General features: G+C 60.7%; 2 protein-coding genes and 1 long non-coding RNA gene across 3 annotated transcripts; 2 read left to right on the top strand and 1 right to left on the bottom strand.

The window, feature by feature from the left end:
- Positions 1-1861: 1861 nt before the first annotated feature.
- Positions 1862-10571, top strand: RELA (RELA proto-oncogene, NF-kB subunit). Its single transcript, XM_059147330.1, has 11 exons — positions 1862-2218; positions 2831-2857; positions 2959-3110; positions 3267-3415; positions 4085-4176; positions 4544-4675; positions 5533-5637; positions 5856-6068; positions 8163-8243; positions 8340-8414; positions 9184-10571. Exons 1-11 carry the CDS (start codon positions 2212-2214, stop codon positions 9777-9779), a joined length of 1629 nt encoding a protein of 542 aa, XP_059003313.1. The 5' UTR covers positions 1862-2211; the 3' UTR covers positions 9780-10571.
- Positions 10572-12309: 1738 nt separating this feature from the next.
- SIPA1 (signal-induced proliferation-associated 1) lies at positions 12310-23867 on the bottom strand. Its single transcript, XM_059147316.1, has 16 exons — positions 23758-23867; positions 20626-21389; positions 19860-19987; positions 19599-19775; positions 17520-17694; positions 16733-16836; positions 16318-16475; positions 15622-16237; positions 15030-15304; positions 13880-14101; positions 13651-13762; positions 13446-13554; positions 13252-13353; positions 13103-13157; positions 12800-12878; positions 12310-12705 (listed from the first exon to the last, which is right to left on the bottom strand). The coding sequence occupies exons 2-16, from the start codon at positions 21299-21301 to the stop codon at positions 12559-12561; spliced, it is 3135 nt and encodes a 1044-aa protein (XP_059003299.1). The 5' UTR covers positions 21302-21389; positions 23758-23867; the 3' UTR covers positions 12310-12558.
- On the top strand, positions 12704-14768 carry LOC131815584 (uncharacterized). The gene is made up of 2 exons (XR_009347794.1): positions 12704-12841; positions 13328-14768. It is a non-coding gene; the product is annotated as an uncharacterized LOC131815584 (long non-coding RNA).
- Positions 23868-23885: the final 18 nt, after the last annotated feature.

Genomic DNA, 23885 nt, shown 5'->3' with positions numbered 1-23885 from the left:
CTTTTTAAAAAATAAAAATAAAAGCAAGTAATAAAGAAAAGTAATAGGATACTCTCTTCATAGAAGTTCAGAACTCATTAAAAGCAAACAGCATGTTGTGTAGGCATGTATATGTGAGTACACTTTTTTTTTCTTTTAAAACATGTCAAGGGAATGACACAAATACTGGGTGATGGTGCATGGCCAGCAGTGTAGGGAGGGATGAACAGGGGAGGAGCACGTGGGTGGACACACTATATAGCCCCTTCAGTTTTACAATGGGCACACTGCGATTCAACGTGTTAAGTTATACATATGTGAATTTTATTTATTTATTTTTAAAGATTTTATTTATTTATTTGACAGACAGATCACAAGTAGGCAGAGAGGGAGACAGAGAGAGAGGAGGAAGCAGGCTCCCTGCTGAGCAGAGCCCGATGCTGGGCTCGATTCCAGGACCCTGAGATCATGACCTGAGTCGAAGGCAGAGGCTTTAACCCACTGAGCCACCCAGGCGCTCCTTCTATTTATTTTTGTTTAAAGATTTTATTTATTTATTTGAGAGAGAGAGAGAGAGAAAGAAAGCGAGAGAAGGAACACAAGCAGGAGGAGTGGGTGAGGAAGTAGCAGGCTTTCCACTGAGCAGGGGGTCCCATGCGGGACACTATCTGAGGACACTGGGATCATGACCCCAGACTAAGGCAGACACTTAACGGCTGAGTCACCCGGTCGCCCCAAATACATGTGAATTTTAAAAAGAGGATCATGCAAGAATCAATAATTGTGTGTCATTAACCAAAGATTGTAATGAATCCATTCTGTCAACCTGAAGTCAGCCTCCTCAAAAAAAAAAAAAAAAAAAAAAAAAGTGAGTTGACTCTTCAAATCCGGGCCAGCCAAAGGAGAAACCGAAATGAGCGGGAGGGGTGGTTAACTGTTTTCACTTTTCTCTTCCTGTTTTTTCAGAGCCTGGGAAAGCAAGTCAGAATTTCCAATCTTTTCCAATTCCCACATGATTCCCTAATTTAGAACGAATTTGGTCTTTCTCCATTTGGGGAAGAATCTGCTGCCCTGCTGCCCGCCGTGGGGCATCTATCTTCCTTTGGAGATGAGCAAAAAGGCCGGAGTGGGGTTACTCCAGCCTCCTCCCTCACCCTGCATAAGGGCTAGGAGATAGGAGGCGATACCCCCGCTGAGAGGTCACTTGATGGGTAATTAGTGGAAATGCTCTGGCCACCGGTTGGAATCCAGCAGTAGGCCCTGGGGAGATGGGCCAGGGAGAGGGGGAAATGACCCCGCTGCTTTAGGTGGCCCCAGGGGTCCGGGACCTTCTAAGACACAGACATCTGGCCGCAGAGAGGCTCTGGAGATTTCCGCCTGCCCATCCATCGCTCCCCAGGACCCGCAGTAGGGATGAACTGTAAACGCATTTGCGTTTACAAATCTTAAACCCACGAGCGCCCGGGCCCCCCTAGCTAGCGGGAGCGGACGCGGCCCGGCCTCAGTCGCCCTGGCGTGCAGCAGGCTCCGCGAAGCCCACGGTCCGAGCACAAGCATTGCGGGTGGAGAGGTCCGGTCGTCCCCTTTGCCCCGCTGCTGTAGATTGGGGTGGATGGCTAATTTTTAAAAAATGCTTCTGCCGCGACGACCACCAAGAAGCACCTTCAGCGATTAGGAAACCGTGTGGCGTTCAGCCACCTGGCCTTTGCGGGCGAAGCAGGCCCGGGCCTTTCCCTGCGCAGGGCAGACGGCCGCAGCCAGCAGCCCTGGCTGGGCTCCAGACCGGGCCTGGGTGACATAACCAAACTCCTCCGATCCGCGGGAGGGGGCCCCGAAATCCCCTAAAAACATTGTGAGTAATCGCCGGGCCCGCCCTCCAGGCGGGGCCCAGACCAAGGGAGGGAGCCCAGCGGCCCCGCCAGCCCCAGGAGCGGCGCCGCGAAGAGCAGCTTCTTAGTCCCCGGAGCGGCGAGCGCCTGTTCCCAGCCTCCGGCAGCCGCGGCGCGCGCGGCCTCTAGTCCTCGGCGGGGCGCGCACTTGGCCCCGCGCTGGGGTTGGTGTTGACTGCGGCGGCGGCGGCGGCGACAGCGCAGCGCGCAGGCGCGGCCGAATTCCCGGCAGTGACGCGGCGTCGGGCGCGCGCGGCGCATTTCCGCCTCTGGCGAATGGCTTCGCTCTAGCGCGCGCTGCGGGCCCAGCTGCGACCCCGGCCCCGCCCCCGGGACCCCGGCCATGGACGGTGAGGGCCCCCTCTGAGCCCGCGGGGTGGCCGCGTCGGGGCCGCGGGGACAGCGACGGGAGCCCCCGCGCCGCCTTCCGCCCCTTCCTGCGCCGATGGGCGCTGCGCAGGGAGCGGCCGGCCGGATGGTGGCGCGGGGCGGGGCGGGCTTTAAAGGGTCTGACTCAGTTTCCCCTTTGGGTGGCGGGGTCTTGACTCAGTATCCTCCGGGGGGGGGGGGCGGTGAGCTTTGACTCAGTTTCACCCCGGGGCCATGGGGGCTGTTCTGACTTAGTTTCCTTGTTAGGGGAGAATGTATCTGACTCAGTTTCCTCCCAGGATGAGGGGTGGGGAGTGCCCCCCCTTAGTTTTCCTTGTGGAAGTAGAGCAGGTCCTGACTCCGTTTCCCTCCATAAGGAGAGGGCACTGTCCCCAGTTTTCCCACAGGAAACAGGTGTTTCTGCCTTCTTTGCCCCTTCTTAGTTCCACTGCAGACTCTAGGGAGCAGGCCCTGACTCAGTGCCCTTCGGAGGGAGGGAGCCTGGCTCCACGTCCTCTCCGAGGGGCGGCAGGCCCTGCCTGGTAAGGTTGGGAAGTGGGCTTGCGCTGACCCCTGTCTCCCTCCCCTTTCAGACCTGTTTCCCCTCATCTTCCCGTCTGGTAAGTGGACCATCCTTTCTCAGTGACTGGGCAGGAGCCCCCCAGGGTTTGGGGCAGGGAGGGCAGCGGCCTGAACGGGCTGGTCTGGGTTTTGCCTGCAGAGCCTGCGCAGGCCTCTGGCCCCTATGTGGAGATCATCGAGCAGCCCAAGCAGCGGGGAATGCGCTTCCGCTACAAGTGCGAGGGCCGCTCAGCGGGCAGTATCCCAGGCGAGAGGAGCACGGATACCACCAAGACCCATCCCACCATCAAGGTCAGCATGGCTGTTAGTGGTGGGGCGGGGGGCCCAGAGTGGGTTTGCAGAACTGTGGAAGGCCAGCGGGCTCCCCTCCAGGCCTGGGTGCAGTCAGTGTCTGGGAGTTGGGACTGGAATTCCTGAGTATCTAGATGTTCTCTGTACTTTGAACAGATCAATGGCTACACGGGGCCGGGGACAGTTCGCATCTCTCTGGTCACCAAAGACCCCCCTCACCGGCCTCACCCCCATGAGCTTGTGGGGAAAGACTGCCGGGATGGCTTCTATGAGGCTGAGCTCTGCCCAGACCGCTGCATCCACAGGTGAGCTCCTGACCAGCAGGGTATGGGGGTGAGGTAGGGGGACAGGAGGCCGGGCAGCTGTGCAGCTGTTACAGTGGGACTCCATCCAGATCACAGGGCAGAATTCCTCACTCCTAGTTCTGCAAGCAAACTCTCTTTGCCTTGGATTATCTGTTTGTGCATCTCCACTGTCAAGTAGATATGAGTTTCATGGGATGGGGATGGATCTCTAATCACCTCTGAACCCCCAGAGCAACTTCACTTATGAAAATAAAAACAGTTTTAGGTTAGAGGAACAGCCGAATGGTGGAGGGGAGGCCGGGGAGCCGGCAAGTCAGGAAATGCCTTTCAGTTAAGGCTTGAGTAGTGAGAAAGAGCGGAGAAGCATGGAAAAAAACAGTCCAAGCAGAGTGAACAAATGCACAGGCCTTGAAGTGGAGGGTGAGTTTAGTGTGTTTGGAGAACAGAAAAAAGCCACTGCGGCTGAGGGTAGGGGACCAGCAGGGGCTGTAGCTAGGGCCAGGACGCAGGGCACAAGTGCTTGTCAGCCAAGGTAGGGAGTGGGTTTCTTCGCAGCACAAGAGGAAGCCATTCGAGGGGGTGAAGCGGAGTGGTGATCTGGAGAATGGGTGGAGGAGGGAGGGGCAGGCTGGGCAGAGCCAATGGGTCTCATTCCTGGGGGGGACTCAGCTTCCAGAACCTGGGGATCCAGTGTGTAAAGAAGCGGGACCTGGAGCAGGCCATCAGTCAACGCATCCAGACCAATAACAATCCCTTCCAAGGTGAGGGAGCAAAGGCGGGGCCTGGCGGAAGCACCCCCACCCTCTGTCCCCCTTCCAAAGCCACCTTCCTTGTGTCTCTCCCTCATTGGCCAAGACTCCTAGTACAGCTGGAATTTTGCTGCCCATTCAATACACAGTCCCATTTTAGTGTTGGGGAAAGTGGGAGCCAGTGAGGGGACATGACATCCAGGGTCACAGATGAGTCACAGAGGTCAGTGATGGGTCTAGATCCTTCTCTCTCTCCTCCTTTAGGACTCCCACTGTCTGACACACCCTTGAGCAATCCTCCCAGCCCTGAGCTCCCTGCCCCGCCCCCCCCATTCCCAGCCATGCCTCCCGATCTCCTGACCATGTGTTTTTGTGGCAGTTCCCATAGAAGAACAGCGTGGGGACTATGACCTGAACGCAGTGCGGCTCTGCTTCCAGGTGACAGTGCGGGACCCGGCAGGCAGGCCCCTCCGCTTGTCACCCGTCCTCTCTCATCCCATTTTTGACAACCGTAAGTGGCCAAGGAGCCATGGGAAGGGGGTAGGGACAAGCCTGGAAGGAGGAACAAGGTTGGCTGGGAATGGCCTGCAAGAGGAGCTGTGGCTTCGTTCAAGCATCTGGCACATTTGTCATCTCTTCTGTGTCCAGCTCTGTGCTGGTGCGGGGACAAGGCGAAGAAGACCCCGAGCTGCCCTGAGGCGTAGCTTCCAGGTCAGCCGGAGTCAGAGGGAGGACAGGCCCTTTGAATATGTGATGAGAGGCTGGCGTGGCCAGAACTGTACTAACGACTCCAGGAAATGAACTCCCAGGAAGAAGATGATGGTGCAGAGTAGTAATTCAATGATGAAAGCTCACAGGAAGCTCACAGATGGACTGGCCATTGTCGACCAATTGGAGTCTTTTAATTAAGTAACCGGCCAGGATGAATGAATATAAAAGGGCTCTGGAGCCCTGAGGATAGGAAACCAGGATGAAGTAGAGGTCAGGAGGGAAGGGTCTGTGGCCAAGCAGACTGGGCCCTGAAGGTTGTCTGGGTGTGGTGGAAAGAGAGAAGGTGGGACCAGACTGGCTCCCCCACACTATAAGCCCCATGAGGTCAGGGATGTTTGGATGTTGTGTGTTCTCCGTGCCTGGCATGGCGCCGGGTGCACAGGAGGTGCTAGTGCGTAAACAGTTGCCAGAAAAGTTGGGGGCGAGGAGCCACAGGACCTTGGCCTCAGAGGTGTGGTCAGCAAGCTGTGGGCAACCTTGACTTTGGGATGGACAGAGATGTTGTATCTCGTGGGGGCCAGCCTTGGAGACCTCTGATGGATGGTTCTGGGCACCCCCAGAACCTTACCCCTTACCTCCCTTACCCCACACCCTCAGGCGCCCCCAACACTGCTGAGCTCAAGATCTGCCGGGTGAACCGGAACTCCGGGAGCTGCCTCGGCGGGGATGAGATCTTCCTGCTGTGTGACAAGGTGCAGAAAGGTACGCACCAGGAAGAGGGCTGGACTCTGGACCAGGAGGTGAGGGGCAAGGCTGAGCAGAGACAGTGAGTGTCGGGAGACTGGCTTGCACCGCCCCCCAACACCTCGGGGGCAGCAGAGTGACGTATCTCCTGGAACAAATCTCAGCCCCTGGGACGGGGGGCCGGCAGCTGTGTGAGCCGAGCGCAGTGACCCACATTGCTGCCCCGTCCCTTGCAGAGGACATTGAAGTGTATTTCACGGGACCAGGCTGGGAGGCCCGAGGCTCCTTTTCACAAGCTGACGTCCACCGACAAGTGGCCATTGTGTTCCGGACACCTCCCTACGCGGACCCCAGCCTGCAGGCCCCCGTGCGTGTCTCCATGCAGCTGCGGCGGCCTTCAGATCGGGAGCTCAGTGAGCCCATGGAGTTCCAGTACTTGCCAGACACAGGTACACAGCTGGGGAGGGAGGCAGCAGGGCCGTCGGACTCCTGCCAGCGAAAGCGAGGCCAGGGCTAGATGTCTGCCGCTGGGGGTGAGGGCCACACTCTGCAGGCGGAGCAGGGGTTCATGTGATGATCATACTCTCTCGTTTGCCTCGGTTAATAGTAAGGGCCCTGAGTCCTTACTACAGGTCTGGTCCTATTCCAAGCATATCGGCGAATTAATTACCTGATTTTAGAAGATTGCGTCTAACTTGCCCCAGGTCACATCGATGATCGCAGAGTTAGTATTAAACCCAGGCTCTCTGGCCCCAGGCTCGTGCTGCCACGCTGTGTGTCTCTTGCCACGACCACATCGTCATGATTTTGGTCCAGGCTTTCGGGCACCTGAGCACATTAGGAACAGCCGGAATGATCTTCAGTCCAAAGGCCATCATCTAGCCTGAGAGTGTTTGCTGCCCTCGGAGCGGTCTAATAGAGTTTGGAAAGCGACCCCGGAAACGGCCATCGGTTCGTTCCGCAAATAATTACAAGCGCCTGCTCGTGTGCCAGGGCCCGTGCTGGGGACTGTGAATACAGAGATGACTAAGATGTGTTCCCTGCGCTCCGGGAGCTCAGTCACATGAGAAAGACAACCACACAGAACAGATTTTTAAGTGACAAAGTGACGTGTGAGACGGAGGGAGGTGTGTGCAGAGAGCTGGAGATGGCCGCAAGGAATGAGAGCATTTAAGGTGGAAAAGGACCCAGAAGTGCATTCTCCAGGCTGGCGGACAGGCACCTGGAGGTGCAGGGGTGCTGGAGGTGCCCACTGCGTTTGGGGACAGCCTCGTGGGAGCTGCCAGTGGGCAGTGAGCCGGGGCTGGCAGGGGGGCCTTGAGTGTCAGGCTCAAGGCATTCATCCAGGATTTCATCCTAAAGGCAGTGGGGAGCCACCAAAGGTTTAAGCAAGGAAGGGACGCCAGTGGATCTGGACGCTCACTCTGGGAAGAGTGAGTAGAGAATCAGAGAGGGAGAGCCTCAAGGCAAGGAGGCCATTGCAAGGAAGATGGCGCGGTGGTCCAGGAGATGTGCTGTGAGCTTTGAGCAAAGAGCCAAAGGCCCCTCCACCGCTGTCCTCCTCAGGACCCGCGCTCCAGCTCCTGCCTCAGCTTGGACCACTTGGCCCCAGGTCTTCGTAGGCTGGGCTCACACCAGTGCTTCCCTGGCCACCTCCAGGCTCAACGCTCCAGCCTCACTTACGGTTCTCTTACATCACGCTGTGTCTCTTCCCAGAGCTCCTGTCCCTTGTATGTAGTTGTGTCCCTGTCCCCCTGTCGCTAGGGTGTCAGCCTTCAGGGCAGCAGGCATCTCGTCTACTTGAGCCACATCCACGGTGGCTCGGATGGAGCGTGCGCGGTGGGTGCTCGGTAGATGTGTGTCAAGTTCGTGGATGGTCGGGGGTGAGAGGAAGGAGGACGTTGAGGACGAGTTCAAGGTTTCTAACTTTGGTGACAGGGCACATGGGTGGTGCAGGGACACTGGTGGAGGAGGAAGCGGGTTTTGGAGGTGAGATGACGAGGCTGGCTGTGGACGTGGCGTTGAGTTCTCTGGAGTTACCCACTTGCCGCAGTACTTAGAAGCAGTCCTGGAGGTTCCGGACGGAACTAGGCAGGCATCAGGGATAAGAGTACGGGTCTCTGTCGGTCTTCGGCAAGCCCGTCGTGCCTCAGCCGCCCCAGAGTGCAAAGATCGTGGCCAGGCCTGGATCCAGGCTGGGGGGAAGCTCGGACGTATGCAACACCGGGAAGAGGACAGGCCGGAGACAGGGTCCCACCGGGGCTTCTGCCCCCGCAGAGCGTGGCCCCTTTACCTGGAGGCGTCCGTGTGGCCTTTGGGGGGGTCACAGTCACCAACAGAGGCCTTCTGAGAAAGTTCTGGGCTTCTCAGAGTTGTTGCTTATCACGATATCCTGCGGCTCTTCTCATTGGCAGGGAGGGTTTGGAGAAAGGGTCTTAGGGAAGGGCCATCATCTTCCTCCTGAAAGCTCTGAAAGCTCCTTTGAAAGCTCTGGGGATCCAGCTGAAAAGAGCAAGGCCCACTTCTCCCCGTTACTCTTCTAGATGATCGTCACCGGATTGAGGAGAAGCGCAAAAGGACATACGAGACCTTCAAGAGCATCATGAAGAAAAGTCCCTTCAATGGTGAGGGGCAGTGGGGAGCACGAGAGGGAAGGGGGTGGGCTGGGGGAGTGAGACTCGGAAGGGGCTGGGGACTGACCAGCCTTCCTTGCCCCACAGGACCCACTGACCCCAGGCCTCCGCCCCGGCGCATTGCGGTGCCTTCCCGAAGCACAACTTCCGTCCCCAAGCCAGGTGAGAATTTCCGGTTGCCCCATCAGAACTATAGGCTCAAATCCGTTCGCCTGTGGTTTAGACACCTGGGTTGGGAGGATAAGCAAGCAGTCCGCTTCACCCGCAGTGTCTGCAGCCTGCTCTCTGTTGGGCCCTTGTTTCTCAGGGCTTGAGGCTCTGATGTTACCTACATCAGAGCCATTAGGGGGGTGGTGAAGACGCGCATCCCCGGGCCTTCTTAAAGCCCTGCACCATCCGAGGCTGCGGAAGCGTGTCCCAGGAACCAGCTAATGCACGAATGAGCACTGCGGTCTGAGAACCGGTGTCAGCTCAACCCCGTATTGGATGCCTTGGGAGACAGTTGAAAAATGCAGTCTTTTCCCTCGGCTCTCTGTAGAATTAGGGACTCAGAATCTCCTCTACTGTAGCAGAATGTACGCTCTCATCTGTAGCTCACAAAAGAGTAAGAGGGTCCTGCTTCAGGCCACGACCCTGGATGCTCCTCGGGCTCCTGGTGTCTTGGGCCTTAGTTTTTAGCTGTCAAGTGAAGTTTTACCAGCTGATCGGACAGCATCCCTCCCTCTCAGAGGGTGGAAGAGCTCGGGGGGCTGGAGGAGGTGGGGATAGAACCACACAGGTCAGAAGGAGTGAAAGGAGAGAGTGAGGGTGCTGGCTGGGACCTTCTAGGGAGGGGCTGATCCTAAGCCCTACCGAAAGGGGCTGGGGCACAGACAGCGGGCTGGGTCTCTGAAGCTTCCTCTGAGCCCGGACTCTCTGTTTCTCTCTCCAGCTCCCCAGCCCTATCCCTTTACGCCATCCCTCAGCACCATCAACTTCGAGGAGTTCTCCCCCATGGTCTTTCCTTCGGGGCAGATTCCAAACCAGACCCCTGCCTTGGCACCGGCCCCTGCCCCCATCCTGGCCCCGGTCCCAGCCCCGGCCCCAGCCCCGGCCCCAATCTTAGCCCCCCCGGGCCTCGCTCAGCCTGTGGCCCCCCCCGCCCCCAAGACCGCCCAGGCCGGGGAAGGGACACTCTCGGAGGCCCTGCTGCAGCTGCAGTTTGACGCTGACGAAGACCTGGGGGCCCTGCTGGGCAGCAGCGCTGACCCCGCCGTGTTCACAGACCTGGCATGCGTCGACAACTCGGAGTTTCAGCAGCTGCTGAACCAAGGTGTATCTGCGGCCCCACACACAGCCGAGCCCATGCTGATGGAGTACCCTGAGGCAATAACTCGCCTGGTGACAGGGTCCCAGAGGCCCCCCGACCCAGCTCCTGCTCCCCTGGGGGCCTCTGGGCTCCCCAACGGCCTCCTCTCAGGGGATGAAGACTTCTCCTCCATCGCAGACATGGACTTCTCAGCCCTCCTGAGTCAGATCAGCTCCTAAGTGGGTGACACTTACCCCCGCCTGGGGCACAGGGTGCAGGAGATCGAAGCCCTCCCAAAGCAAGCACTTACGGATTCTGGGGGATGTGCTCCAGCTGCCCCCAACTTCTTTGGGTAATGTCTTCCAGGGGTGGGGGGAGCGCATTTTATTCTTTTATTGGCAGTGTCTATCTCTCTCTCTTTTTGGAGGTGCTTAAGCAGAAGCATTAACTTCTCTGGAAAGGGGGGAGCAGGAGGAATCAAACTCTTCCCCAACCCTGATGTTCAGCTCCCTTCTCCTTATAGGGAATTCTGGGGTCGCCCACCCCAACCCTCCAGCTTCTAATACTCTCCTAGAGAGAGGGACAGGCTGGAGCTATGGCCTTTGAGGCCAAAAAGCCTTATCACCAAGTGTCTTTTTCCAATCATGGATTGATTCCCACCTTGTGCCAAAATAATGCCCTTTACCAGCCCCTCTGTGGTGTTGGCATTGTCCTTGAACTAACACCAGCGTTTGAGGGCCTGGCCTTCTGGCCCTGCAGAGGTCTCTGCCAGCTCTTCCCTTGCTCAACTGTGGCTGGAGGGAACTGGTGGGACAACACTGGCCCTTTCCAGGATCCAGGGAGGTTCAGTCTGAGACTTCTCTGTTTCCCCCTTTCTCAAGTGCCTTAATAGTAGGGCTAGTTGTTTGGAGAGTAGGGGTGAGGGCAGACTGGCAGCTCTCCAATCAAGAGGCTCAGTTTTTACTGAAGAATCAAAGCAGTTGGACTCTTGCTCTTTCTACTCTGAACTAATAAATTCATTGCCAAGCTGGCTGGAGATTTCCCTTCTTTCAGCAAACAGCACACCTTGCTGGACATGAGTGATCTAGAACTGGATGAATATTTACATGGCCATCCGGAAGCTGGCAGTCTGAGGATGGCCTCAGGAATGAAATGCCCAGAACATGACAGCAGGCAGCTAATGCGGGTGCTGTCCCAGCCCGGGGAGAGGCGGGTAGGGCCCACCGGTTGTGGGAATGGAGTCGTTTCAGGAAGGGTGGTGTCACAGAGGCTGTATCAGCTTTAGGTCTTAGATCAACAGAGTAGGGTGTTTACAGAGCATTTACCAGCGTTCAAGAGTGAGGAGGGTAAGAGAGACCATGCTGGAAAGATTTGATGGAGTAAGGCTATAAAAGACCAAGGACACTGGACAAAGAGGTTTGAATTTCATCTCTTGGATGGCTAAGGGAAAGTTTGCATTTGCTGGGGAAGAGGAGATTCCGGGTAGAGGCCTTTGCTTTGACATCCTGTTCTGCAAGGGCCAAAGAAAAAAGTCTGCAGTCCAGGGAAGCCTAAACAAAAGCTAGGCCACAACCCGAAGAGAGGGAGCTGGACGTACTTCCGGTTTAGCCCGACGCAGGCGCAGTAAAGCAGTGTTCGTGAAAGGCCTTGGCCCGCAAGACCCTGCCTTCTCAAGTGCGCAGGCGCACAAAGAGCATTCTGCAAGAGGCGGGGGCGGGCGATGCGCTGCGGGGGAAACCCCGGCCCTGAGTCGGCGGCGGCTAAATTCTGGCTTCGGGCTGCTGCGGGAGGCGAAGGCAGACGCCTGTGGGTTATCGGTGGGGCCTGCAGCAAAAGCCAGCGCGTCCCCTGGGAACAACAGGCCCTGGCTGCACACGCCGATGGACTGTGGCTGCGAGGAAGACCCCAGCCGGTGCGGCACGTCGGGGTACCAGACAGCATCTGGAGAGTTGAGCCTGCGCTCCAGCCTCTGGCCCAGGGGGCGGAGCCAGGGGTGGGGCTCGAAGCAGGTGGGCCACTCAGGGATCAGGCCAAGTGCAAGGGGCGGTCCCGAGCGCGGTTGCCAGGTCAGGACCCCTGCGAACCCGAGGGGTAGCTCCCGGAGAGGCGGGGCTTGATGGAACCCCAGCACCGGGGGCGGGGCTAGGGCGAACCGCCGGAGACACGCGGAGGGCTGAGAAGGGTACGGAGCAGAGGAAGCGGTTGGCTTAGCAGTGTGCACAGCCTGAGTACCCCGGGGAAGGAATGAGCCCTAGTCCTCCCAGCCAGGCCACGCCTCTCCCTTGGCTTTCCCAGGGTCATACGATCACCTCTTACGGTCAAGGGAGCGCCAACCTACCTAGAGAAAGGAGGTGCGGCCTGCCTTGGGGGGCAGCACCTTGAAAAGTGAGAGGGCCTTTACATCCGGGCATAGTCAGGCTCTAGAACTCCATCCCTCCCCCTGCCCTGCGGTCCACTTCTGTCCCTTCTGCCCCTGATCTCCTTCCCTCAGGTCTGGTTCCAGGGCAAGTGGCAGGCTGGGCCGGCTCCCAAGACAAAGCAGAGTAGGGGTGGGGTGTGAACATCTGCTTCCCAACAGACCAAATAAATGTTTGTGAGCGAGAAGCCAAGGGGTGGCCTAGCTTCAGAGAACGCCTCAGTGAGTGCCAGCCTAACCTGGGCCAATGGTCCAAAGGCCTGTCCTTCTAAGTGGTCCCGGGAACCTGGCCGGAGCCTCTGGGGACAAACCCCCTTCCCCTGTCATGTCAGGAACACCCGCACAGACACAAATAGTAGTGGCTTCTTTACTCCCTGAAGTCCCCTTTTCTCCACAGAATATTTACAAACAGGGACAGGGTAAGGGGGACTTCACCACCAAATTCCGGGAGGGGGAGTGGGGCAGTGCTAAGATGCGCCTCCGAGCGCAGGGAGAGTTCCTGAGGAGGGCCCAGGGACCCCGCTGTGCCCCAGGTGCCCTGAAGGGCCTGAGCTGTAGCCAGCAGGTCCCCAGCCAGGCTGAGGCTGGACCAGACAGTCGGCTCAGTCCAGATCGGTGGTGGGTGTGCCCAGCTGCTTGGATGCCAGGAGCAAGCGGGTGGCAGCGCTCTCCGACTCAGCCTGAAGCCTCCGGTTGTTGTGCCGCAGGCTCCGGACCTCCTCCTCCAGGGCTGCCCTGTCGGCCCTCTCCTGGGGTGGGGGAGGCAGGTGTCACGACGCTGACTCCTTGCCCAGGGCAGCCCTGTACACTCCCTGCTGACCCCCAGCCCACCCACACTGTCACCTTCTCCAGGTCCTCCTGCAGCTTCCTGAGTGTGGCCTCCAGGTGAGAAACCTTCTCGGACAGGCTCCCGGGTTCTGGCCTGAGGACAGAGGGGTCAGGTCACAGGACCAGGCAGGCAGCAGCACCTCTGCCTGCCCCCCCCCAACCCACTTCAATGGGACAGGCCCAGTTCCTGTGTTCGCAGACTTCTATGTCTGGAAAAGCAGAGCCCTGCCTGGGACAAGGCTTAGTTCTCGTGCATGGGCACCGACGGTGGTCCCAAGCGCACAGTGAAGGGACTAGGTCCGGCACCAGGAGACTTACTCAGCATCGGCCTTTGGCATTCCCTTGCCATCTCCATTCTCCGGGATGGGCTGTCCTGTGGGTGGACACAGGGATCGTGTGGGCAGGCAGGTAAACGGAGAAAGCCCCACCCTATCCCGGCTCCAGCCCCAGCGCCCTGGTGGCCTCACCCTCCCGGGACAGTGACTGCAGGATGGTGTTGCAAGTGGAGGCGATCTCTGAGATGGACTGCCACTCATCTTCCAGGGTCTCACTGCCTGCCTCCGACATGACTGTGGACACAAGGAGGTGGCTCAGCCAGGGAAGCCCAAGCCAGCCGCTCTGAGCCCCACCCCCACCCCCACCCACCTTGCCCTAGACTCACTTTTGCTGATGGAGTTCCGCAGAGACAAGGTTCGTGGCAGGAAGGAGGCTCTCAGCTCTGGGGCCGGGTCGACCCTGTCCTCACCACCAGTGGGGCTGCTAGGCCCATCCTGGGGGGGTGTGAATGGGTATGGATGCACAGACGTCCACCACCACCATTGTGCCCAGCCCCGTGCTTCAGGCTCCAGAGCCTTGTTTCTGCTCACCTGGGTGGGGGGTGTCTGTCTGCCAGTACTGGGTGCTGCCGGCTTGGCCGTGGTGGCCAGGAGGAGGTCCGGGGTGGTGTTGGGCAGGACCGGGGCCTCGTCTGACAGGGAACTGGGGAGAGCAGGGACAGCTCAGCAAGGGAAGCTGCACCCCACGGCCCCTGCTTTCAGGACCACACCGGTCCAGCCTCACTGCGCCTAGACAGGAGGGAAGGCCGAGAGGGGGCACCTGCGGGGGGACGGTGAGTGCTGGCTGTGCAGGAACTCAGTCCTCTCTTCGGCCAGATCCCCAGGCCCTGTGGGACTGCCACCATCGTGCAGGCACAATTGCAGCAGCTGCTTCGTGGTGGGCAGCAGGGTCACCACCCCTGGGGCCTCCTCCTGCACCGGCTCGGGGGGCCCCCGCCGGCTGGGCTCCTGCAGAGATAGCGTGTACAGCTCCGAAAAGCTCCTGCAGGGAGGAGTGGGCAGTGTCAGGCAGGAACGGCCCGTCCCCCGGGTCCTCCATCTCCAACCCCACTCCCAGCTGTCCCTGAGGCTCACTTCCAGGAGGAGAGCTCTCCAAACTCCCTAACAATGAAAACTGTTTGCCTGACTGCTGGCCATTTTTCCGGCCCCAGTGCTGCCCCTGCGTATCCCGGGCAACTTGCTCGGAACACCAGTCTCTCCATCTGTGAAATGGGGTTAACAGTCCTGGTCCACAGCTTGCTGTGAGGCTTTAAATACTAACACAAGTAAATCACTTAGCGTGGAGATCTAAAACCTACTGCTCGTGAACCAAATCCAACCCGTGTGCCTTTTTCTGTTTCAGCAGATGTGACTGTTCTTGTACTCCTGTGTGAGAGTGGGTTTTACATTGTCAAACCATTGAAAGAAATCCAAAGAATATTTCATGGCACGTGAAAATCAAGAAAATTCGAATTTCAGTGCCCACAAAGTTTTAGTGGAATAAAGAAAACTCATGCATTTACCAATCGTCTACGGATGCTTTTGTGCTACAGCAGAGCTATGTACCTGTAGCAGAGACCAGATGGCCCAGAAAACCTAAATATTTATTATCTGGCCCTTTACAGAAAAAGTTCGCATATCCTGGCTAAGACAGCAATTAATCAATAGCATGTATGTGTCTTGGATGATCCTTAAAAAAAAAAAAAAAAAAAGATGGAGCTGATTGTTAGATCCCGAGCACTGAAAACAGCCTGTTTAATTGGCTTCACACTGCATATGTGACTCCCAGGGATTAAGAGACAGAGTCTCTCGAGGAGAGCCTGCCTCAAGGTTAGGTACTCTCTGGGAAAAGCTAACGGCGACCCGGGAGGCCCGGGCTCCGAGGTGGCCAGCGGCCGGGTCCTCCCGCCTCCCCGCGTCCCGGGCCTGACCTGCGGGGCCGGCCGCTCTCGTCGGGGGGCAGGACGGTGACGCAGACCTTGGGCGCCGAGCGCAGGAGCTGGGCAACGGCCTCAGAGCCCAGCGTGGGCAGCGTCTGGCCACACACGCGCAGCAGGCGCGCCCCCGGCCGCAGCCCCGCCGTCTCGGCAAATGTGAAGCGCTCCACGTGCGTGATGAAGCCCTCGGCGTCCACCTCGAAGCCCAGGCGGCCTTGGCCGTCGCGGGGCAGCGCCAGCTCGCGGCTCTCGCAGCCGCGGCTCACCAGCTGGGGCGAGGCGGGGCATGAGCGGGGGAGAGAGGGGACCGCCCCGGCGCCACCCCCGCCCCCGCCCCCGGGGCCGCCCGGACCTTCCCGCACCCACCCCGCGGACCCAGAGTCTGGGGCTCAGACAGCGCAAGCCACCCGCCCAAGGACCCCCCAGTTCCAGCTTTGCCAAGCGCCAGGGCTGGGTCTGCCCCCCCCGCCCCGGGTTTCCCCTTTCACGGGAGAGGCGGCGGGAGCGAGGGGTTCCACCGCCCACTCGGCCCTCGGAGGCGCTGGGGGGACCCGGCGGGGAGACTGCCCTGACTCCCGGGCCTCACCTGCAGGCGCGCCACGACCTCGCCTACGGCTTGGCCGGGGGACCCGTCGAACCGCAGCGTGATCGCCTCCCCGCGGCCGTAGTACAGGTCGAGCCGCTGCTCCGAGAAGGTCCAGGCCAGCACGTCGCGACAGGCGCAGTTGAAGACCACGCGACCGTCGCGCGGCGCCACGAGTACCAGCGCCTCGGCCGAGATGCCCAGCAGGCAGGGCACCTCGGCGTCGTCGGGACCTCCGGCCTCGACCCCGGCCCCAGCCGCGCCCCGCGCTCCAGGCGCCGCGCGCACGCCCCAAACCAGCGCCCCCGCCGCCTGCAGCTCGGCGCCCGGGCCCCGAGGGGGCGCCCGCCGCCTCCCGCCCAGGGAGGGCAGGCCGAAACGCGAAGCCGAGTCCAGCGACGTGGTGGTCACCTCGTTGGTGGCCAGGTCCTGCAGGTACTGCTGACGCGTCCGCGTGGCCATGGCGTGGAACTGGCGTGCGTGGCCCGCTGCCTGCTCGCCATTGAGCGCCTTGGCCAGCAGGAAGGCGCGGAAGTCGGAGTTGGCCGCGAAGGGGCCTCCGCCCGGGGGCAGAGCTGGTCCAAAGGCCGGGGTGTCCTGGGTGCGGCTCACGGCCACTCTGAGGGGAGGGAGGCGGGAGTCAGGGGCAACCGGGAGGCCCCCTGACATCGGCAGAACTGAGACCCTCCGGGCACCCACCTGTACGAGGTGTGCGGAGTGCAGGGCGCGTCAGCCCGCACCACCAGGAACACGTGCTGGAAGTGTGAGCGGATGGTGGTCGGGGAGAAGGGCTTGCTGCCGGGCTCCTGGAACACGATGGTCACGATGTCGTTGCCAATGTGGCGTTTCCGCAGGAGCTGGGAGTTGGACGGTGGGGGGTGTAAGCGGGACCTGTCTGTCCTCCAAGCCCCTCCACATGCAGTCAGGCCAGAGCCTGGACGTCAGTGCCCCCCACCCATCTGTCCCTGGTCAAGGTCTGGGTGTTTGCCTCTGGGGAAGATTGTTAAGGCTCAAGAGAAGCCAGGCGAAGGCTCAAATGCCTCCGCCCACACAGCACCGCTGCAGGGGTCCCCAGAGGCTCTTGGCTACCCCCCCCAAGCTAGCCCCCTCACACCTGCTGCTGGTTATTGGGGGTGTAAGGCAGCATCGTGGACACGTGGAACATGATCTCGTGGTCCTGGTAGGTGGTGTAGAGGGAGTGCGTGCCCGTGGAATCCGCTGCGGCCAGGGAATTGGGGACACAGAGGGAGAGGAAAGGGAATCTTCTTGAACTTGCCATCCCTGCCTGCGGTCTGGAGCTCCTGTGTCCCCAGCCAGCAGGTGGACAACCCCTTCCCACCACGGGCCATGAGCTCTAAGGGCCTCAGCTTTGGCTGCTCCCTTCCCCTTCCCCCACAGGCTCCAGGCTCCAGGCAGGCGGGCTGAGACAGAATGAAGACCGAAAGGAGGAATGGGCCGCTATGAGGGAGGCGGGGGTGGATGTCCCGGGAGAGGACAGATGTCGGCCCAGGCACCAGCATGTGGGGAGCAGCTGAGAGTGGGAGGCAAGACTGGTGCTCCATGAGGGGCCCTGGGACACTTCCAACCAGAGAAGCAGGCACGTTCCCCAGGAAGCTGGGCTGGCGGACTATGTGTGTGGTGGGGGGTGTGGTGCCCGCACACCCCCTTGGCCCCAGCTCAGATGGTAGGACGTCAGGGCCTTGGGGGATGATCCTAGTCCCTCCTTCCAGCCTATGGCTCGCTTGGCCCCCACAGCCCCTGGCCTGTATCCTCAGCCTACCCAAAGAACTCTGCAACCCCGAGCCTGGGCCCAGGCCAGCATGGGGTAGAGAAGTGACAAGGCAGCTGATTCCCACCAAAAGGCCGTCTGCCCCCCACTCCCCAGCCCCCCAGGACCTCACTTTTGGTGTCCAGTTGGGCCCTGTAGCTCTCAAAGCCTTTGAGCCGCACCACGTCGCCCAGCAGGGTGAGGAACTGCATGAAGGCGGGTCCTGCCTCGCGGTTGTTGTACATGTCCTCCTCCGAGGCCTGGCCCGCGCGGCAGTACAGGATGCCCACCTTGCGCTGGAAGCTCAGCTGCCAGGATGGGGGGGGACACAGATGGAAGGCCCAGGTCTCAGTCTCTGGGGTCCCCCCCCCCCAGGTCTTGGGGAATGACCCGGGGGCCGGGCTGTCTCTACATGTGGCCCTGAGCCCCACCCTCCCTAAGCCTCCTCTGGGTCTTCTAAGAGGTTCGGTAGGTCCTGCTGCCAGTGGCCGGGAGAAGTCACACGTGGGAAGGGACCCGGAGGGGCGCTGGTTCTCGAGTGACCCCTTGAGAGAGAGGAGGTGGTTCGTGGAGAAGACCCAGGCAGAGCGTGCTTCATCCCAATAAATGTTCCTATTGTTCTCCTCCTTATCTCAAGGTTAGCCTGTCCTCCCCCCCTCAAATCCCAGGCACCCCCAGCCCAGCCTCTGGAGGCCTTGAGCCCTGCACCACCTTCGCTTGCCCTGCTCCTGGCTCCTTTGGCTTCCTCCCATCGGGGGTTAATCATGCCAAGGTCAAGGTTCTCGGGCCCCTCCAGCTCAGGCCTCCTTTCTTCATATGAAACTTGTCTATCCCCACAGGCCCCACTTTGAGTGGGTCCCTCGGAACCCCTGCAGCCCCGCTTCCACCCCAGCGTCCCCTGAGAGCCCACAGGCATGGCTTCGTCCTGGCACGGCCATACCACAGCAGGCACTTGAACAACTAAACGTCATGTTGCCTGAGACCCTAGCGACCCCACCTGCCCTGGTATGGGCCTCTTCTCCACCCATGGTCTTCACCCTCAGTGACTGCAACAGCTGTCTCCATGGAAACACACTCCAGTCTCTGCGTCCAGCCCCAACCTCTCTTCTGAGCTCCACACATACTCCCCGCCGGGTGTGGCTTGGATGACTGCAACAGCCTTTGGCCTGGCCTCCCTGACCCTCCAGTCTGGCCCCCATACTCCAGCCAGAGGCTCTACCTCTCATATCTTTCCATGGCTCCCCAGTGCCCCCACCACCAAATGCAAGCCTCCCCCCCCCACCCCTTCTCCCCAAGCACGACTCCAGCCACACAGAACTCCCTACAGGACCCCAGTGTGACCTGCTGTCGGTCTCTAAGCTTTCACACAAGTTGTTCCTTCTTCCCAGAAAATGCCTGATTTTCCTGACTTAAACGCTTATATTTCTACCATGACACTAAATCCCCGGCCAAGGCAGGGCTGTCAAAACAAACCATGGAGCCTTCAACATTCCCCTTTCACTGCTCCACAATCCCTCATGATTCCCTGTGGGTCAGTCTCTCGCTCTTTCCCCCTGCTGGCTGTGAGCTACTCAGAGACAGCACCTGGTCTGGACATGTCTCCAGCGTCCACTCTGGGGCCTGGCACCAAGGTTGAGGAAATGTTTGTTGAGTGGCTGACAGATTGAATGACACAGAGGAGGAGAATCAGAGCCAGCCGGCAGCTTTCAGCACAAGCTAGGGAGGGACTTCCACTGCCCCATAGTGGGATAGGCAGCCCCAAGGAGTAAGCACCCCGCACTGAGAGGAGACTACGCAGCACCTTGCTGGCCAAGTGCACAGAGAATGGGAATGACAGGTGTGTGCAGGAAGGGGAGGGGATGGTCAGACCAGTGCTTCTCAGGTGAAACGTACATAGGAATTAACTCCAGACCTTCTTAAAGTACAGCCTCTGATTCAGCAGACCAGAGGCGGAGTATTGGGCCCCCAAATCTGCATTTCTAACTAGCTCCCAGATAATGTGGATGTTGCTGCTGGTCTACAAACTTTACTTTGAGAGGCAAGGTTCTGGATGAACTCTGCTGCCCTCTCTGAAAGGCCAACTCTCCCGGGTCATCGTCTGGCCCAGATCAGGGTCAAGGCTGGGTCGCTGGGAGCTGGACAGGCTGGGTTCTGACCAGGTGTATGTAGCTGTTGGGTTGGGGTCCGAGTGGGGGCCCCGCCGGCCACTCACCACTTGCTCATCCAGCGTGAGCAGCGTGCGTGGCACCTTTGGTGAAGCTGAGCCCAGGCGCAGGCAGGTCGGGCTCAGCCACGGAGCCACGTGTTCCAGAAGCTTCCTAGGGGACAGGCCCCGTGGGGGCCCCGGCGGCAGCGCATCTTCCGAGATGGTGCCTCGGAGGGTCCGGAGCTGAGGAGGGGATGTACGGACCTCAGAATCCATACAGGTTTTCAAGGAGGCAATGCGCGATCGGATCCCAGGATCCCCGCTCACCTGTGTGGTCCGCACGATGATGCGGTAGCTGTGCAGAGTGCCCCCTCCGCTGCTTTCCTTCTCTTCCCTCCGCAGGCTCACTGCCACCGGGCCCAGCACCTCGTCCAGTCCGAAGAAGTTCTGATGTTCTGGTGGGGAGGGGGGCCCGGGTCGTGGATGACCGGTCCCGCCCCGCCCATCTCGAAGCCCCGCCCACTCCGCATCGCACCTCGTAGTGCAGACCCTAGACTAAGGCCCCCTCCCTCCGCTGCCCCGCCTACATCCTACAAGGCCAAATCCCTATTCGTGCGGCCTCCCTGATGCTCGGCCCTCTGCCCCGCCCCCTCGGAGGCTCCGCCCACAGCACGCCTTGCCCCCGACGCAGAGGGCCAATGCCTGCCTGCTTCCAGGTCTACGTCCTGCAAGGCCCCGCGCGCCACGCCCATGTTCCGCGGCAGGATGTAAGCGGCCCTCCCTTCTGGCCGCTGATGTGAAGGAACAAGTTTCCCGCAAGGGTACAGAGGTTCTCAGACCTGTTTCCACCTCACAGAAATGTTGATGGGAAATCTCCCCCAAACCCGGAGGGGTAGGAGGAAGAATCAGATGGCGGCCAAAGGCCTTAGGAACGTGGTTAAAGCTCGGCTCCGCAGGGCGGTTTGGGCCCCACAGGCAGAGCACGATCCTTCATATGGCCAGGAACTTAACAGGGAAGGGAAAACTCGTGGGCCCTACTGTGTGCTCCCCAGGTGACAGGGACTGCTGCCCAGCCAGGCAGCCCTCCCCTTACCTTTGCCATAGAAGTACTTGCGGTAGTAGCCGGCGCCCAGGTCTGCGTGCTCCAGGCTGTAGGCTGAAGTTCGGTTCTGTGGCTCCTCCAGGACGGACACGGCGGCGTTGGGCAGTGCAGGGGGCACGGGTGGGGGCACGGGTCCACCCAGGCCCAGCTCGCCCTCACCCCCAAGCTCACTCACAAAGCCAGGCGCTTCAAGCAGCAGGTCCGAGCCCGCAGAGCGGTCCTCAGCAGAGGCCGGAGTCCCAGAGGTGGCCTCCGCGTGGCCCCCTGTCCCCCGCGGCTTTGGAGCCCAGTCAAAGAGGAGACTCTGCACGTCATAGTGGGCAAACCAGTGGGGCTCAGGCACTGGCGGAAAGGCGGGCTCCGGCTCCTCGGCCGGCAGCCCCAGCAGGGCGAGCGGGTCAGTGAAGAGCCGGGTGGGGCCCGCGGCAGGGCGGCTGGCCTCCTCGTGGCTGTGGGCACGGGCACGCGGGCTGGCTGGTGTGGGGGGCCGGGCCTCGCCCGCATCGCTGCCGCTGCGCAGGAGCAGGCCGCGGGCTGGCCTTGGCTCGAAGGTGTGCGGTGTCAGCGGGGGCCGTGCCGGCTGGCGCAGCTTGCGCGCAAAGAGGTCATCCGTGGGTGCAGGGGCCGCGCCCCGCCGAGGGCTCCCCACGCCGCCGCCGGCCCACATGGGCGTGCTGTGGGCCTGGCTCTCCGGGGAACGGGTCGCATTGGCGGGCACGGGGGGTTGGTGCCCGGGCAGCAGGCCAGTTCCTGCCCTGAGGGAGGAGGGGTCTGCTCAGAGGGGCCTGGGGAGAAAACAGGAACCCAGGCCCCCAGCCTGGTCCTCTACCACGCGGGTTGGCTTCCGGCCCCCTCCGCGACCATCAAAGCCGCTTCCGCTTTCCTGGCCACTTCCTTGTCTGCCTTAGGCTGAGGTTTCCAGCCCCCTCCTGAAGCTAAGCACTGGTCAGGGCCAGGGGCTGGGCTGTCCCAGTCTTGGCCCTGGGGGCTTGGAACCCGGGCAGCACCGAGGCTGCCAGGGTCCCTCAGTTCCTACTCACACACCTTGGCTTTGGCCTGGGCCCAGAATGAGGGTCCCTACCAAGTCCTGGCCCAGCTGGACAGATGGGTTTGTCCCGCCTGGGACGGGAAACCCATGGGGCCACTGCTGTCTGAGTCCGGCCCACTTGACAAAGGGAGGACGTCCTGTCCCCAGAGACCTTCCTCCCTGCCCCTCCCACTTCCTTCAGGGTCCCTGAGGAGCTGAGCACCCAGAAGCTGGGTCTCAATGTCCTGGCTCTCATGGCCTCAACACCTCAAGGACACAGGGGTTCCCCGGGGGCACTGGCAGGGCAACAGAAACGCAGGAGCACTTCCTTCAGTACAGGAAGTGGCCCCAACTCTGAGCCCAGCCCCCTGCCCAGCCCCATATCCTGAGGAAGGTGCTGGGGTCACACCAGCCCAGTCATGGGATCCATCACCCCAGCCTGAAGGACAGGCCCAACCAGGCTCACTCTCTGCGGGAGACTGTGGCCATGCCTGGGGGGCAGGGGAAGGAGTCACACAGATGGAGCCCCTTTGCAGGAACTGGGACCATGGGACCTCTGCCTACCTGATGTTGACAGGGGAGTCTAAGCCCCATGTGACAAATGCTCAAACTGAGGTCCAGATAAAGGGAGGCTCTTTGCCTGACATAATCCCACATTACAGCTAGGATTTGAACCTGGGTCTGCCAATCTCCCAGGCCTAAACAGTGCGGTACCTGCCCACAACTGTCCCTGTATGTGTAGGTGTGAGGTGAATGGGGGTTGGGCTGAGGCTCAAAGTCTCACAGGATGTAAGACTGAGACACCCAAGGCACCAGGGACCTGCTAAATGCGGAAATGTGTGGAGACCCAAGGGCAGGTGCAAAGGGTGGTGTGAAAAAGTTGGGGAAGGGGGGCCGCCCCAAGTGGACCCAGGTTGGTGTGGGCAGGCAGGGCAGGGATATGGGACCCTCCACTGGCAACACAGACAACTGCTGGCAGGTCTTGGTCCATCCTCCAGTGATGCTGTTGTGTGGCTGGGCAGGGACAGGGCAGGGGCAGGGGTTCCGTGCAGCCCTCATCCACAGCTCCAGGACCCTGCAAGGGTAGGCCTCCAAGCTCGGGGTGCCTCCTCCCATAGTTTCTCCTAGACAATGTCTGACACCGAGGCTGAGCCTGTCCTCTCATCTCCAAAATGAGGTTACCCCTTCTGCCCTTTCCCAACACCACTGGGAGACTGAAAGGAGGTTCAAGAGTGTGAAGCCGGCCAAGTGTTAAGTATGTGGTGGTGAGGCAGGCCCTTGGTCCATGTGCCAAGCTCTCGGGCCTGGGCTGTGATGTGTGTGTTGGGGCGGGAGGGGACAGGAGGGGACATGAGAGGGGAGCTGTGTATGCCCCTGTTACGTGTGGGCTGAGCTCCGTGTATGTGTGCGTGCACAGCCCATGGGCTGCCTCTTGTTCTGGCCCAAGGCTGGGCTCTGGCCCTGCCTTCGGGGGTGTTCTTGGGCTCTGCCCCCCACCCGGCAGCTTCACACAGGGTCCATTGAGGCCGGGACATTCCTTGCAGCCTGTGTCACTGGGGGGAGAGGGCCGGCCCCGCCCCCACAGATCCGGAAGGCCTGGCTGCCCCAGGAGGAGGCGCTGGACGCTTCCCAGCACATCTGGAGGTCATGACCCCATTTCTGCTGCCAGGGGGCGCGACAGATGTTTCCTCCCAGGCCAGACCTCAGACTGGGGGGCGGTGTGCAAAGGCTGGGGAGGAGGCCGTCCCAATATCAGGGGAGCCCCAGGACAGGGGGAGCCCCGCAGAAGGCCGGCAGCAAGGGCAGTCGCCAGCGCCGCCCAGAGGAGTCGGGGGCCGCCGCATCCAATCGCCCTCACACTGGCCGGGCGGGCCGGCCCGTCACGCAGAGGAGAGTGGGGGCCGCCAGCCGGCCGGACGCAGGGGACTGGACGTGCTGACTCGGGACCGGAGCCCGGACGGAGGTTAGGAGGGTGCAGGCAGCGAACGCGGCAAGGATCCCCCTTCCACATACACACCACCCGGGCCCACGCCAAGCCACCTTTCCCCCTGTCCGGCCCGACCGCGGTGCTTCCACTCCCCCGCTCCCGCCGGTACCTCTGGGGCTCCCGCCTGGTGGCCGCCTCCCGCGCTGGGGTCCCGCTGCCTCTCCTGCTACTGCTCGGGCGCTGGCTCCGCCTGGGGGCGGGGCCATGTGGGGGGGCGGGACCGCCGCGGAGGGGGTG

This window comes from Mustela lutreola, chromosome 1 (assembly GCF_030435805.1).
Source record: "Mustela lutreola isolate mMusLut2 chromosome 1, mMusLut2.pri, whole genome shotgun sequence".
In the NCBI taxonomy this organism is placed as follows: domain Eukaryota; kingdom Metazoa; phylum Chordata; class Mammalia; order Carnivora; family Mustelidae; genus Mustela; species Mustela lutreola.
This window is presented reverse-complemented; position numbering and strand designations above follow the sequence as displayed.